This window comes from Ostrea edulis, chromosome 5 (genome assembly GCF_947568905.1).
Source record: "Ostrea edulis chromosome 5, xbOstEdul1.1, whole genome shotgun sequence".
In the NCBI taxonomy this organism is placed as follows: Eukaryota; Metazoa; Mollusca; class Bivalvia; order Ostreida; family Ostreidae; genus Ostrea; species Ostrea edulis.
The window spans coordinates 20,991,590-21,009,605 of record NC_079168.1 but is presented as its reverse complement, the minus strand read 5'-3'; the positions used below and the strand labels follow the sequence as shown (position 1 = coordinate 21,009,605).

At 32.9% G+C, this 18,016-nt stretch overlaps 1 protein-coding gene across 1 annotated transcript; it reads right to left on the bottom strand.

Annotated features, from left to right (window-relative positions):
• Positions 1–1,851: 1,851 nt before the first annotated feature.
• LOC125651272 (uncharacterized) lies at positions 1,852–7,760 on the bottom strand. Its single transcript, XM_048879848.2, has 4 exons — positions 7,709–7,760; positions 3,555–3,784; positions 3,321–3,422; positions 1,852–3,162 (listed from the first exon to the last, which is right to left on the bottom strand). The coding sequence occupies exons 1-4, from the start codon at positions 7,758–7,760 to the stop codon at positions 2,842–2,844; spliced, it is 705 nt and encodes a 234-aa protein (XP_048735805.1). The 3' UTR covers positions 1,852–2,841.
• Positions 7,761–18,016: the final 10,256 nt, after the last annotated feature.

Below are 18,016 nucleotides of genomic sequence, written 5' to 3'. Positions count from 1 at the left end.
GTATCGGGGGGGGCAAATTTTAAATGTGTGAACAATAGTAATTTATAACTTTATCTTGATAACTATCTTTCCAATTCTGTTCAAATTTGGTATAGAGCATCTTTGGAACAAAGGGGACATAATTTGTAAATTTCAGAACTCCAGCATCCCTGGGGCCTTAGCAAAAACTGCCCAAAATTTACCAATTTTCAAAAATCTTCTTCTCTAGAACCGCACATGTTTAAGAAAAACTAAATGCATTAAGATGTCAAACAGGAAGGCTTCTACCAAAATTGTAAATTTCGTGATCCCCGGGGTAAGGGTTCTGATCCCAGAGTAGGGCCAAACTTATTATATAGTGTTTATGTGCAAGTTTGCTGATGCTGTATCAAATCTAAATGCATACTAATGAATAGCAGAAAAAGATGTACAAAAAATCATGAATTTCTAAACCCAGGGTTTTGGCTCTAGGATGGGTCCAAATTAGTCATGATGTAAAACTTATCATATCTTTTAATGTCTTAGTGTTAGTACACCTATGATATTATGTGAAACCTTTCATCAGTGTATGCACTTATGAAGGCATTGAAGTTGTAAGAACACATCTTGTTTTATACATTTGCTGACTGTTAAAATTTAGCTTAGATATTCAGAATAGAAAATGTTTTCTAGATTTCATAAGCCTCGGGATTAGTGATAATTTTGCACTAGTACTCAGGTGCCCGATGAGGCCTGTAGGCCTCTTGTTAGTAAAGAGACAGCTGTTTCTGATGTTAAAAATCCTGGTCTTTTAAATAGTGAGGAATGGTCGTGTAAATTGTTAAAAAGTCATATGTTTTGATGTTGTTTATTTGGGAAACGTTTTGTGATTTTAAACCTTAAAGTGCTTTGGAATACGTCAGAATCCATATTTGATTTACACCACTTGTAACCACTTGTAACAAATGTCACGCACAATATGCATGAAGTTTCTCCTTCACTTCACTTAGTATTGTTGTGAGAGGTAAAGATGATATTTACTGGATCCTGCAATGTATCTCTGTAAGGTTGTTTGTTGTTGTTGTTGTTGTTTTTTTTGTTTGTTTTTTTTTTACTTACGTACGGTAATTCATATCCATTGGATATCAAATAAGTTTAAAACTGAAACAAGATTCTGAAGAACTTCGTCTTTGGAAAGGAAATTCGGAGTATAAGTTGAATAACCAAATGTGGAATTAAAGGCAAGATTGTTAAAATACAATTGTAATAATGAGCCTTAAAAACAAAGACAATGTGTTACAAGCTTTGTCAGCTGCAACTAATGCATATTCCTCATGTAACCTATGAAAGGTAAAGATAACCGGAGAATTGTCAATCTCATAACTCCTATCAGCAATACAAAATGAAGAGGAGGGTAGATATACTAAAGATGGGATCAGGTATATAATTCTTTCATTCTTTCTTGTTATTTAATAACAGAACGATAGATGTTTCGCACTTTTGTTTTAATAAGTCGATATTCTATTAGTCCTCGTATACTTTTTATCCATTGTGACAAGGTGTCAAGTTCTTCACAATTTGCCCATCGTCTGTCATCTTCTTGGCCATAATTCATATTAACAGAGATGAAATTATGTTGCGCCATGATTTGGGGCTATCTAAATGGACCTTTTTAAATAAGTTACTTCAGGTCATCATTTTCAACCATATCGACATCACTAGTAATAACTTGTCCCAGCTGGACTATAGTTGAAAGAAATACAAGAACATGTAGGTGGAATTTTTTATAAGATGGGCTGTATTTAGGCACTGTAAAGTTTGTTTGTAATTAAAAAAAATCTTTTCAAAAACATGATACAAGATCTGCAGTGTTAGAATTCAGGGAGAGCCAAAGTAAACGTGACTACAATAGAATGTACCGTCATTACATCGACATCACGTGACTGACTTAGGATAAAGACGCAATTCTAATCGATGTTTAACTCCATAAAAGTGCAAATCTCGTCAAATCACGCATACTTCTTTGTTTAAATCATTCTGATGTATGATATAGTCTGATGACGTAAACGGATAATATTTGAAGACAACAGCATGAGATGTAATATTTTATGAATTTCAATCTTGCGTATAGCAGTTCATTGACGGTGTATGATGTGCAGGTATTACAATCGTATACTTGTTTAATTCAGCTTGTGTGTACAATGTCTTGTAATGTGTTTACTGTAACAATTAATTCAGAACGTTATCCACCAATAGATACTATCAAATGAGGGAGGGGCTAGGATTCGATTATGATATAAATTCCTATTTGTGAATGAAACATATTTCTGTTGAAAACAAAATTAAAACATAATTATATCAATTAAAAACTAAATTAAAACATATTTCAGTTAAAAACAAAATTGAAACATATTTTTGTTAAAACAAAATTAAAACATATTTCGGTGTAAAAAAAAAAAACACAAAAAAACAAAAAAACATACATATTTGAAACATATTGTACTTAAAAGAATAATGCTCCAAATGTTTCTGTAGATAGTGAAACACGACGTTACCCATCACATGTTACTGTTAACGCTAAAATAATCCTACACTGGTCAATTCCATCCGAAAGCTCATCAAACAAGATTGTTTATATTGCATACAAGTAACCAATGACAAAATATTATGTTGAAGTTGTTCAAAAAACGTGACTTGTTTGTATTCAAAGTATTTTATACGTATATTACATACAGTTTATATGGTTTGAGTGAATAAACTAAACTGATTAAAGCTCTTGAAAGAGAAGGTTTTGTTCATTTGTTTAGATTATTTTAGCATGAAATATAACTTCTGAATTATAATCTGGAATATACAACAAAAAAAAATCATAGCACACAGTAATCATGAATATTTATTAATTAAATCTGTCATAAGATTACAAATTTGTATGAGAGCCAAGTAGTCACTTTCTACTAAATCTGCCGTATCTCCTGTTGGAAGGTTGAAATCACTTCTTGATATATAGTTCGTTATGTCGGCTCCATTGACTCCCATCAGATTTTGGAAAGTACACAATATGCTTTGTAATTTTCTGTATAAGGTAAGGATGTTGGAGTATACGTGTGTGTAGATTTGAGTGCTTTTTCCTCTGATTTTTATGTCTTCAACGTACAAAATGGCTACAGAGACCAACGAATAGTCTGATTTAATGTCCAAAACCAGCTGAAAAAAAGATGAAACACTCTTTACCACATATGAACTTTGATTGTTTACCAAAATGACGATTGATGCCAGTTTTGTTTACGTTTATTGTATGTTTTCTTTTCACATGATAATCAAAAAACCATTCACTATGTTGGTATAAATTTTTATATACTTACATTCTTGGACCTGGGAGAGACGTGAAAATCTAGACCAAGTGCACTCCCATTCGTGTCCTTTATTAACAAGGCTTCTTCTTTTGAAAGTAAATTACCTCTCTTCTGTAAATTCAAATATTCGGTAAGAGATTACATTTAAATTCAAATGACTCGTTAAGAAAATTAGAAGAATTATTTAAAGATTAGACACGTCTTCATTTTTTAAAGTTTTAATCCACAATAAAAGAATCTTACAAATATATTCTTAGCATCCTGGAGCGCAGACTTTGCCTCTCGAAACACAATGACACAGGACCGTAACATGTGACTGTTGTCAATCTGCGGCGGATGTGTCGGTGTTGGGAAAAATTCTAGATTGAAGGAGATGTTAGCGTTTCCACACGGGGACTCCCAAACTTCCAATTCCCTTGCCGGTTTTGATGATGATTGTTTGAAGAATAGTGACAGAAAACCTAAGATAAATGCTGCAAAGAGGAAATATATTGATAATCGAAGTCATCCATGTACAGAGATACATATTTGTTGATTAGCTGCAAGGGCGTTTGTAGTTAGTTTATTCAATGTTTTCTTCGAAATAGACATCAAATAAAACGATCAAGGTCATGCTTGAGAGCCTTACAAATCTGATAGCATGTACAATGTGCTTTACTGAGAAAACATGATTGCTCAATATCAAGCGTTCAAATGACCTGATAATGACTGTTGAAACATCTCTATGGCAGAGTCACCTTGCTGAGACAGAAGACAACTATAAACCAGATAGAGATGGAGAGATGGTGTTCATATTCACATGATTTAAGGTTCAATGTTTATTATCTTTATACACAAGACAAAAATATATTACTTGATGGGAAACATAAGTGCAATTCTGAATGCTCTTTTTGGGGATTTCCAACATTAATGATAATAAATCTTGATTACGATCATGAAAATTGGTATGTCAAATACAATGGAAATCTTTCTGAAAGAGGGAGTCTATGTACTTTGCTAAAATCTATATTTGATACTTATAATAGTATATCCATAAAATGTGTCTAAATCATACGATAACAACATTATGTGAATACGATAGTATTATGGTATCCATGCATATATAATTACAAAGATATGAAATACCGAACTGTTCATTAAAAAATATAATGACAAAGCGAATTAAAGTAAACAGAGAATATCTTCTGAGAAAATATTTCTTGGTATGAACAGCGCAAATGATATTTTGAGTTGGAAAAAAGGTCTTACCAAAATATACCATGACTCCCAGTTAGCAGACAATCAGGGTGAGAAAATAATGATTGTACGATTCGAAAATACATTTATATGTTGTCTGAACAAGGGAAATCGCCATATGCGTGATTCATGCCTGACAAGTGTTGTAAAGAGTGCCGCCAAGAACGGACATATGTACGCGTAGACATGTCGAACTATAGATAATTATGTGCGGAATAAAGTACCCTGCGTAAAGTTTGCACTTCAGTTGAATACAGGAGTATTTTGAGTCGATAGTCTTATTAACGAGATTATGATAAGACATACATATTATTACACATACCATATTGATAATATTTTTGTTTAGATTTTCGTCAGTGTCGAAAGGGGTTAGAAAATTTCATTGTGGATTTTATTCCGATGAAAACATTTACTTTGAGAAATAAGTGTATATTTCATTTCCTATATAAAAACTACGTTAATCTAAGTGTATCAATCCATTTTATTAGAAAGCAAATTATGACACCTTACCATCAAATGAATATAATTATTGAGTTATTTAACTGCCCAAATTCAAATAGTTGATGGAGAACTGTTACGTTCCTCTCAGGTATTAGTGTGTGTGTATCCTATTTTATTGTTTACTAATATTGAGACCTGCAATGTGATAAAATAAAGCTGTATTTTCTATTTTAGACCTGCACTATAGACCTATAAATTATAAGGGTTCTATTTTCCCACCGCCCAAAAAAACCAAGTGCAATAGTTTCAAAATTAAGTGTATTTTGCGCAACTAAGATGGGTTTTTTTTTTCTAATGGGAAACCAGACTTGTGACATCATGAAAATGACGTTTTGCTGTCATTTGAGATATTTTGACATAAAATTCCTCTAAGAAATATCGAGTGCGGGCTTGGGTAAACTTCATATTCATACCATAGATTTATTATTCCAGCACGCGCGTGACAGAAAAACCATAGACTTATCATTCCAGCAGAAACATTACATTTGTCCAAAGTTGCATCCTATCTTTCCGAAAGAAAAACGTTCACAAAACACATTTTTCCAAAATTTTAGTTGAATTGAAAAATTACGCCACTTTTGATGAAATGTACTCCAAATAGCTGTAAATGTCAGAGACAAATTATGTGAAATTCCACAGGACATGATCTCTTTCATGGTTTAGAAAAAAGGATTTAATCTTCCTTTAAAAATTAAAGATTTTGGGGCCCAGAAAGATTGTTATCATAGATAGTCCTTTCAGAATAATTACGAACTTTGACATAGTGAAATATCTTATTTGATAAATTACTATTGATATGTATGCTTTAATGGAACAGTCAAAAATATTTAGTTCAACTAGTATAAGGATTTTGTCGCAGTTTTACTGCCATCACAAGAAATGGGTCCGACCTCAACATTTTTCTTTTAATTACTCATTTTTTTCAAAGGCTACATGTATTCTGGAGAATTAAATGTAATTATTCACTCATAATTATTGTTTAGGACGAAAATTGTCTTCACATTACATTTCACTTCTCTAATATGATGTTGGCACCGGCACTTATATCGCTTGGGGGCCTAATTACTATATATAAGGGTATTCTTATACATAGTAATTAGGCCCCCAAGCGATATAAAGTGCCTGTGGATGTTGGTAATCCAGTTACCTTTACCACAACCTATATTGTGTAAACTGGATCAATAAATTATGTAAAAGATGCTGAATGTCTAATATTTGGTGAAGAAGATTCTATTCATATCATGAAAATTTAATTTCTACATTACCGATATTTACTACTGATGCCATATTCACCCAATACAACATACAAGTAAACCCATTTCAATGATACGGATTATTACGGTACTTTTATTTGTACGGGCATGCATACAGAGAATTATATTCGCTACATTAAAAAAAAAAGTATATGGAGTACGTGTTAATGATGGTGACTGCATGTGTATACTACATGTATATTGAAAGTAAATTTTGAAAAAATAAAAACTCTAGACAATTTCATTTTCTATTATCCCTGGAAATTTCATAAAAGTCCATTGAACCATCTCTGAGAAATCTTACCAACAAAAAATGGGGGGGGGGGGGTTGATACCACTGAATTGATCAAACCAGTTTTCAAATATACTCTCAGTACATGTTTGACTTGCTTTGCAGGGGGTAAAACGGTAGCATGTTTCTGCCACCCACTTGTCCGATGCTGACCGGTCAGTCTGATCGATCTTGGTATCCGTCTCGGGGTATTAATATCATTAATTGTCGTCCACTTATCAATATAATTTTCTGACAAGTCGACATAATCATCTGACTATTAAGTCGCAGGAATATGTTACCGTTGGGGAGGGTGGGGGTGGGGGGGCTGCTTTCCACTCCGACTTAAATTTAAAATAAATCACGATTGTAACAATATGATACAGTGTATGCAGGTTTTTATATATCTATGTTCTATAATTCAGGGGGTTCGCGTGTTCCTTCGAGAATATACTTATACGTTTTACGTGAAGTGCCACAGATTTATATCAGAAGTGTGTGAGGATCCTTTACAGTGTCACGTGTTTTCAAAAGGAAATTTATTTCTTAAATGAACATTGTGAATAATTTGAATCACTTCTAAAAAGAAAAATTTGCTTATTTCATAGCTCTCACAAAACTACTTTTTACATCACAATAAAGAATATAGCATACTCTATTGCACTCTTTAACAAAGCAAGCGTGAATGTTCATAATAAAAAATCAATAAAATTTCAATGATAATAATGATGACCAATGCATGTTTTCAAAAATTCTAAATTTCAATCAGTATTTGCCGGTGATATCTACTCTACATCTCAGTAATAACGTGTGTATGTAGTCTTCACTATTCTATTACATCGTGTCATTTTAGATATTCATGGCGCGTTATAAAATTAGAATGGTATAGACACAGAAAGAGAAAGATCATGAAGAAACTACAACTAACTAATCGTACTTGTGTTTCTTTAAAAAAAAAAAGACATTACTCTTCGTGGAATAAGCTTTTAAATATTTGACATTATGATAATGATATGATGATGTTATAATCTTCACAATATGACAATTTTACAATTTTTAATGACTTAACAAACAAAAAGTTTGATTACCATGATTTTTATAGTGAAGATGAAAAAAAATAATTAAATCTTTCCTACCTTGTTTCATGTCTCCCACGTCAAGATTGTCCAGATCGTTCATTAAATGCATTCTGCGGATTTTGGAAAGACCCCACTTTTATAGTGCTAATTTTATTGTAAAGGAACTTGTAAGTAGATACATCCGGGTTTTATTTTAAGGAATTGTTACCTTGACAAAATGGGGAAAATATCAAATAAAATATCCAAAGGTCACCACAACTTTCAAAATATAAGAAAAGAAGTAATAAACAGGACAAAGACTTTCGTCGAAAATGATTTGATTGGACGAGAAATCTCATCGATGAAAGCTTTGAATCTTTTACATGTTGACAATGCACTCGCGACATCTTTATGAAAATGTTTGATACCGTGATTGATAATCTGTTGATGTTTCTATATTGCATATTTGACGCTGTTGAACATTGTTCTGTGCAGAGTAAACATCTCCGTGTATCACTAGTGCCAGGCGTTTTGGACATTCACCATACAAACCCCCCAGACGCGGAAAGGTTAGTAACACTACCCAAAGATGTTTTGCCTGGAAATTTGCATTGTCGTTAAAATATTATTACACGATAAAATGTTGACAATGCTAGTAATGTAGAATTTAATATTTGATGCTTTCAATTTATTTAAATATCAAAAGGTACGAAAATAATTTTTTTGATCAGCGTTATCGTATTACAACATAAATACGGAATGTCGATTTTTGTGTAAGAAAAGAATGTAAAGATTTGACTGGTGTCTAAGATCCATTCATACACTGAAAACCGTGATTTTTCTGAAAAACATTACTTCACTTCAACTAATTTTGATAAATCTTTTAGATCACACATCAATCGTGTGTCCACGGCCAAATTCAGCCAATACACCATAAACATAACCAAACAATCTTCACACTAAACGTCTCCTAAGCGCTCACACGAAGACGAGTGCACAGATGTGTTTTGGCCATTTCACTAGCTTTTACGCTATCTATGAAACCTCAAGCGTTAATGCATAATCTAGTTCATGACGATCAAAAGAATTATGTTTTCTGTGATTGTATTGTCCATATATTGTTTTCACTGAATTTGAAGGTTGCGGGGGGTGGGGGTGGGGGGGGGGGGGGGCTTTATAGACAATAACGATATAGTTCTTTATGATTAAAAACGGAAAATTTTAAAACATGTTGACCATGGATTTAAGTGTCTCTTTGTCAAACCCAGTAAAACATCGGGACATTCAAATAAATCATCCCACAAGCCCATCATAATGTTATCATTCTTGTATAACTTGTTCTGAAGAACCTGCCTTCAAATTTGTATTTATTAGTGCGTCGGAGACCGACATTAGATTAGCATGTACATGTATAGGAGTGTTGGCCATTTTACTCTCATTAATGATAGAATTGACATGTGGTGTTACAGATGTCGCTGAAATCAATGTACCCTTTCTATATGTGTCCACAGTTAGCATAAAATACTCTTTCTAGGTATGGGAGAAATTTATACATATTGATCTTCTCAAGGATTCGACAAAATACAAGTGTAATCAGGTCAACATATTGTGGAGGTTTTTTTTGTTGTTGTTGTTTTTTTGTTTTGTTTTTTTTTTGTTTTTTTTTTTGTTTTTTTGTTGTTGTTTTTTTTGTGTTTTTTTTTATTCTTTCATATAATGCTATTATTCTCTTTTATATAAGTATTCACACGACACTATCATTATCTGCTATCCCAGTAACTGTTATGTGAGGCAGTTGGGTTATTTTATTTATCATATTGTTAATCTAAATCTTGTCTGTAATCAGTATTTCATATATAATTATATAGATATGTGCAGTGCAGAAGTGTGAACTCTGTCAGTATTACCGGTAGTACTTCTAAATGATTGTTATTTATTTTCATTGTTATAATTAATTGCCCGTTAACATGTACATGCCCCCCGAGGGCCCTTGATTGGTGAATAAACTATTATTATTATTAATCACCATTAAACATAATTTATTTAAAATACTTATACTTAATCACCATTTAAAATACTTATGCTTAATCACCATTTAAAATACTTATGCTTAATCACTATTAAATATTACTTATTTTCTTGATGACCATCAGATGTCTGTTTGTCTTTTCAACTACTAGTATGTTTCTAAAACAAAAAATTCATTGTCAAAAAAAAAAACCAAAAAAAAAAACAACAACAACAAAAAAAAACCCAAAAAAACCCAAAAAAAATGATAATAGTCACACCACAAAGTGGAATTAATTTGTATTCAGTTATCTTTCACACAATATTGATGAACCTGCTCTATCAGACATTGCTGGTACAATCAAGCCTCGTAGCAACCATTAATGACATAAAATCCACTAATTATAATTCATGCATAAATGAATGCATCTGAGTTTGATAATAAAAAAAATCATTAATGATGCACCATCATAACCATTAGTGATAATTATATAAATCGTTTGCTTATGAAATATTCTTATCGTTAGAGAACATATCTAGACGAATTATTCATGATGAAAATTGTGTGTGGAAAATATGCTCAGTGTGGTCCACTAATTATAAAACAGAAAATGCATTATTGAACGAATTTTATTCCTGAATCATTATCACTTCGCCAAATTAACCAACTGTAAAATAATAGATGGTATCATATTTATTCACTTTGCGTAAGGCATTTTCTGTTCAATTCTTGTACACATTAATTAATTCAATCTCACAATAATTGAATTATCACATACATGGAATGAATTGACATGCAGTATAGTTGATTAAATGATATCATTAACTCATTTGAATAAAGCTATGCATTTTGATCTGCATTACTTGAATTATTGATACATCCATTCTAATTCAACAAGTACATGCATTAATCTATATGATGTACTTTACAATTCGATTATTGCGCGCATCAAATCAATAATCGTATGAAATTCACGTATCTTTTTGAACCAATGCTATCGTAAATTCAAATAATAATAAAATGAATGCTGTCAATCTTCCATTTTCAAATTTTATTCATTACACAAAAAGGTCAAATTCATTTAGCCCAGAAGCAATGAAAGCACATGTTAATAGCAACCTCATTTTGATTCTTAATTTTTAAAAATTACAACATAAGATATTCAGATGTAGCTGCAGAACTGTAGCTCCCCGAGAATTTTTTTTTTCCAGAGAGCTACATAGAATCCTTGAGCTTTAGGAAATAATTTCAAATGATACAATGTAATTAATTTTATTATTTATTTGTTTAGTCTTATACTGAGTATCTTTTAACTACAAAAATAACTTATATTTAGAGATGGAAAAAGAAGGTATGACTTATACTTAACCCCAGCACACAATGCATCAATACTAGTTCAAGTTCAAGTTCATTTTATTCACTCAAACCACATTATACATGGTACATGAGGTGCATTAAGTAAACATACATTTGAGTAAGAATAAGGTCAGAATATGTACAAATATACAATATACATGTATTGAAAAAGTATTTACAAAATATATTAAGGAGGACAGACTGACTCATAGATTTTTGAGATAAACATACAGAGTTTTTTAAGTGTTTTAACCTTACTGGTTGACATAATTTCATGAAATTTAATAACATTAGGTCTTGTGTAATACCTACTGTGTAGGTATTCTTTTCTAATATTTGACAAAGCATTGCATTCTAATATATAATGGAATTCGTCTGCAATTTTCGATTCGTTACACAAAACACAAAATCTTTCATTATATGGAATACCAATCCATCTACCAGTCTCTATAGGGAGGCGGTGATTTGTGGTGCGAAATTTAAGAAAAATAGTTCTGAATTTTTTTGACAATTTTTCTAAATCCACTTACCTATAGAAAGTAATGCTGACAAACACATGGAAATTTCAAGTCATTTTAATTCCTTACTTCATAAAAGTCAGAGTGGAAATTTACAGCATATTGATGTACATATTATATAGATATTTTGATGTTGCCTCTCTCTCTCTCTCTCTCTCTCTCTCTCTCTCTCTCAAAGTACGTCATACAGAATTCGACTTTACGAGTACCTGATCAGATAAAATATTACTGTAATAATGACATGTAACAATCACTAGAGAAATAGAAATTGTAATTCATTTAGTAAATAAACGACAGTCAATTAAAAAAAACAAAAATAGGAGCACAAAAATATGAACAGACAAAAATTAGGCCTAAACACAATGACATGATATCTAGAGGATCTTTAATATCATTATTTATTATTATTTTTTTTACAATTTCTGTGCCCTATGAATTAAGGCAATGAACCTGAGACGAGCAGCCCGCAATAATTGGTACACTCGCCGGGTGATATGAAAGTTTTACATATACTGTACATGTTTTTTAACAGAGACTATGGCGCGGCCGATAAGAAGAAGCCCAATATTAAATCCTGTTCGATTGATGGAGTATTCATATAATAATTATGCTAATGAGCATTTCATGACATTAACGTAATCCATCAATAGTTTCTAGAGAGTCTTCTGTTGCTTTGGGAGGGGATTAGATTAAGAGAGTCTTCTGTTGCTGTGGGAGGGGATTACGTGGGTTTTGTATTATCATTCCAAGAGTCAGTCACGATCAATTGAAACATAGAATAGCTGGCCCCTAAACATTTGTATTACTGGGGATTTTCATGAGAATTATATCTATGATTAAGAATTCGTAAATAAATAATTTGGACATAAGTATTCATTAACTATAATTCATTATTATTTCGCAACACATTTTTCAATGGCTTTGGGAGAAAGGGAGCAGAATGCTTCAGAATCAGATAGGATCAGTTATAATATGTCAAAACAATTGTATTACGGGGGACTTTTATGAGATGGCTTGATCAGAGACGTCTAGAGATGTCTTTGGGCTTCGTTTTTTGTTGTTGTTTTTTTATTACGATCGTCTTCAGCTGGTATCACCATTTTTAAAATTATTTCTACAGAGACATTTTAAAGCTAATCACCAACATATGGTTTTAATGCATGTTCTTCTTGTAGAGACGAGGTGAGGCAGGATGGCTCGCATGAATTACTTTCTTACTTTCATCAAGACAATAAAACAAAGGTACCAGTGCTAATGTTCCTCTTTGTTTAATCAGATCACTGCATCCGATTTGTTAACAGAAAACATTTATTGACCGAGGTTGAGGGTCCAAAAACATTTATTGCCCGAGACTCAGCCAGTAAATGTTTTGCTATACTCATGTAACTTTACAACCCTCAAGAAAAATTTGATTTTCCGTCGAAAACATCTCAAGGTGGATCAAAGTTTTTAAAATGTTCTTTGAAATATTGCACAAAATCCGCTGATTCACATTTTTTGAGTAATTACTGTCTCTGTCATTTATAAAATTTCCGATAATATGCATGAACAAAGTCTCGGAAAATCTTGGAAATGAAACAAACTGGTTTCTGTTAAACAAACCCAAGTATACCAGCGGATAATGCGATGACGTGAAGATGTTCATTTGGAAGTAGATGTCTGACTGACCAGTCCAACATCGACTTTTCAGTAGATCGGGCAGTCTGAATATTGGATATGCTGGACTGTTTATGATATATAAGTAATAAGGGTATGATCAACAATGCCATATATGCTTGTATCTAAAAAAAAAAAAAAAAAAAAAATGTTCAAAGGAGGGAGGAGGTTGCTACCCAAGTTTGTACCTTTTCCGCCCCAAAAAGGATCTTTAAATGCATGGTAAAAACTAACGTTTTTGTTAAAGATGATCAACCAAAGGAGATACAGTCCCCCCCCCCCTAACCTACCTCTAAAACAGGTAATTTAAGTTTGACTAAGAGGAAAATATTTGTTAAAAATGAAAAATTATCATTTTAAACCCAGAGCCCCCAACCCCTTTAGAGAGAAGGTAAGGATAACATAATAAAATGTTAGCAAAGAATTCCAGTTGGTTTTTATAAGTCGTATGATAAAAGGAAAAATCATTTATTCTTCATGAATTCTATCAATTTTATAGCTCAGATTGTGAATATATTTATTAACATGTGATTTCAACATATTACTATGTCATTCAGATTAATAGATTTCACACACATTTGATGTAAATGATGACTTTGATTTTGTAAAAAGAAAAAATAATCTTTGGTGTTTAAGAAACGAAAAGAGAAAAAAAGTTTAGACTTTCAGTCGAACCAGACGTTTTAGATTCGTTATTATGCAAAAACATATTAAATAAACAATCCCTTTTGGGAAATTATCCGATAATTTTTTTTTTGGTCAAAAAACCAAATTTCAAACTACGTTGTAAAAGACGTAAATTTTGGTTACAATAAGGAGTAAATCGGTATAGATTAATGAATCATAACACTTTTTTCTTCTTCACCATAAAACAACTAAATGTGGTTATTGTGTCTTGTCTCGCCTTGTTTCCAGGGCCTTCCGGATACTTATTTTAACAATATAGCAACCTATATTTAACCTTTTCCGTGGATTCTATGATGTCATACGCTGTCCCGATACGTGTGTTCTTGAATCATAGCAGTAGTCGACCTGTTACATACACGTACGACCTTGAGAGGTGATGCTTAATGGAAGACTGTTGTCACTAAAAATGAAATTAGGTTCGTCATGCAGATTTGTTTGCCAGTAATGATGTTTTAAATAGAAAAGCCAAGGTTAAAGCAAAATGATGCATTATTTGTGTATCTTTTTACGATTTAATACGACAAGGAACAGAGTTATAAAGGTTTTCATATCTAAGATAAATGCTAGTTAATTTCTCCATTGTGACATATGCATTATTTAATTTCTTTTCCTGAATGCTGTTGAATATATTTTCCCTCTTCAATATACAAAATGTTTGCAGATTTGGTTGACAGTAATGATGTTTAGAATGAAGAAGTCCAGGTTAAGAGGAAGAATACATCGCATATTTACGATTTATGAAGAGAAGGAACAGAATTATATAATTTTTTTCATATTTAATTTCTTCGTTGCGACACGTTAATCATATAATTCTTTTCCCTGAAAGTTTTTTTAAACCTAGTTTCCTATTACAATATGCATGTATCTTATTTCTAATTTTTAAGAGCACAGTAAACAAAAGAATTAGATCTTTGTCGGTGAAGAGATTATTGATTTAGAGAGACAGAGAGGGAGAATACAAGAGAGCAATACAACTAAACGAATCTATATCCCTAGATGTCGAATCAATATTGGTGTGTGTTGGGGAGAGGGGTGTTATGAAATATGAGGGGAAAAGACCCGCTCGGACAGTCGGAAAAAAACCTAATCTCAAGTGGAAGATATAACGAGAGGGAATTACTTCATTGTAGAAGAGGTTCAATCGCATCATATACGATTCTTTCTCGAAGATGGAGAGTAAAAGAAATTTTAAAAAATTGATATACACATGTATGTATCAAGGCAGAAGCTAATTTTACAACGAACTTTTTATCATTCGAGATATCCATGAAGCAATATGGACACATGTATGTAATCTAGTTTTTGGTTCCCCATGTCAATCAATAGCGGAGTAGATCTATTCTGTATAAATATTTAATTTTAATACATAACACCTTGAAAACCTGTATACTAAATCAGTACAGCAGTAGACATGTTTACTAGTCGACGTGTAGACCAGTCGACCTGTACACCTGTATACCTGTTGACCTGCTCACCTGTCGACTGGTCGACCTGTTCACGTGTAGATCTGTCGACCTGTAAACTAGTCGACATGTGGACGTGTCGACCAGTCGACCCTGTATTACTGAACTTTTAGCCCAACTGTACCTTTGGGACTAGGAGATCTGTATAATTTTTGTCGTGCTGTAGACATCATTTACTATAAAACTGAATTAGTAAAGCATTAGTAAAGCACTTTTTATGAGTCGAATTACTTCTTGAACATATGGAAAAAATGCACTAGAATTACAAATACACATACCTTATCGGATTTTTAATGAACCGAATTACTCCTTAAACATATTGTAAATATACACAGGGACTACAAATACGTACACCATACTTGAATACAAATTTTTTTTAAAAATCGATTAAAAGCAAGTTAGATTTAAAAAGGCTATGTTTGGGGGGAAATCGTTGAAAAATATTTTAATCTTTGTTTTTCAGTGTTGTTTTCGGGGTGGGTTGGATAAAAACCTCTTAATATTCATTAGATAGGCACATAAAATCTTTCATTACGGGGGCAGCCAGAATAGAGTAAAACAATAGACTGTCACATTCGGGGGAGGGGGAGTCAGAAAATGAAAAGCTGGGAAAAGACCCATAGGCGCTTGCTTAATATTTTTCATAAGTTATAATGGTTTTGAAATACATATGCCTTAGCATGAAATATATGAAACGGTGGATTCTAAGGATGATTTCCCGTTCTCTTTCCCTTTTCTGCTTCCCTTGTTCATTATAAGCCTTTTGATTTTACAAAATGTTGACCTTCTCATAACATTTGTCCATTTTCCGTTCCGTTTACCATTCCGTGTTATAGGAACACCCGTCTTGTAGGGTTTAAGCAGGGGTTTAATTAATAATATTTCCGCGGTCTGTAGTCAGTAAGATAGATCGATGGTTTCAAAGATAATATTACCAATTTATTTATTGTCACAGACTTTCTAGAATTTGGTGATTTTGACAGAGAATTCATTTGTGGGAGCAATCTCCAGCTTTCATTCGAGACTCACATGTTGATAAGTATTTGTCCTGGTTCACAACCATTGTCTGCCTTTAAATGCCCCGGTTATTTTGCAGTACTGTAAGGCTATTTCTTACGAAATTGATATTTCTTAAGGATGATCAATACGTTAACTTATCATAATTGCAGAACTTGCGTTTGAATTCCTATATGGTGCAAACCCAAGTTCAAGTTGAACCCCCTCTAAAAATATAGATATAGTATTTTAGTAGGTGTTTTACCCCCCCCCCCCCCCCCCCCCCCCCCCAATGGAGTTTTAACATACTGTTTGAATTTATTATGTATGTTCCATTTTAATCAAAGAATTCAACCTGATTTGATGTAAGTCTCAAATAGTTATCATTTTCATACACATTGCAAGGAACACAACTCTTTTCACGATAATTTACTTATATTATGCAGTGTGTGTAATTGGACCCGGACATTTAAATGCATGATAAAGTAAAATAATATTTCATGTCAAGTTCCACTCAAGATGTGCTATTAATGTTTTTCTAGGGCGAAAATTAACGAAAGATAGGGTTCAGGTCTGTTTTCTTGTCATGAAATTCTTGGATCTGGTAAACTTCAAGGTATGAGACCGGTCGTTTGTGTGGGTTTCGGGGTTCTTGATGTTGTCCCGAACACCGTCACAATATACTTTCGTGTTTTAGATCTTATTACGATCGGCTGTAATGAACTGTATGAATGAAGTACCGTCAGGGCATTGGAATGCTTTCATCACACGAAGGTAGCAATATCGCTCACACTGGCACCACCTTGTGGATGGACCAAAATAGTCAGAGTGATTTGAGCTCCTTAAAACACTTCTTGATGGAATCACATAATTACTGGAATATAATTTTATAGATCAGCCCCTTGGACACAACGACCAAAGTAGTCAGTAGCAAAATTAAGTTTTGTCTCCACAAGAACCCACTGATTTTCGTTAAGATCTAGCTTTCCTTCACCTCTCATATTCAAAGTCGTACGTAAAGATTTCACCACATGAGTTATCCGCGTTTGTTGGACTCCCAGTACATATAAAGAACTATGTTACCCCCTCTAAGCCAATTCTTGCATACTCACACCAATTGATGAGGTTGCCAAACAAGCACTCTCCTCCTATACAAAGATAAACCACAAAATGACAGGGGTTCATGTGTTCCACTTTCATGTACATGTACCACTGTATCCTTATAAACCTCACCACTACTCTGCAAAACATCTACCAATTAAGTATGTCTCCTAGCGAAATGCTGATGTCTTTGAAAAGTCATTTATTGCAACCTACAGGAGTAAAACGAACTTGGCAAATTGTTTAGCGAGGAATTACCTATTGCAATATGTGCGTGAAACAGTTTCCCTCTGCAGACGCATCAATAACCATAGGTCTGAATTTAAAACGAAAAAGCTTGGAAAACCAGTCGTTGAGCACTTTATCCTCAACGGATACGATACAAATGGAGGAACTTGAGATATATTTCCTGTTGGTCTGGTGCGGTAAGAAAACGCAATGAAAAGGTATGGATGGACAGTCTTAAGTCACTCCACCCTAATGAATGAATTAGAATAAATGGGGGTAAAACCTTTTCCAGATATCGCGAGTAATGATGTCCAGATGTATAATTCTACCATACTGCCTAATGTTTCTATTTTGGCATTGCTAACGTACTGTC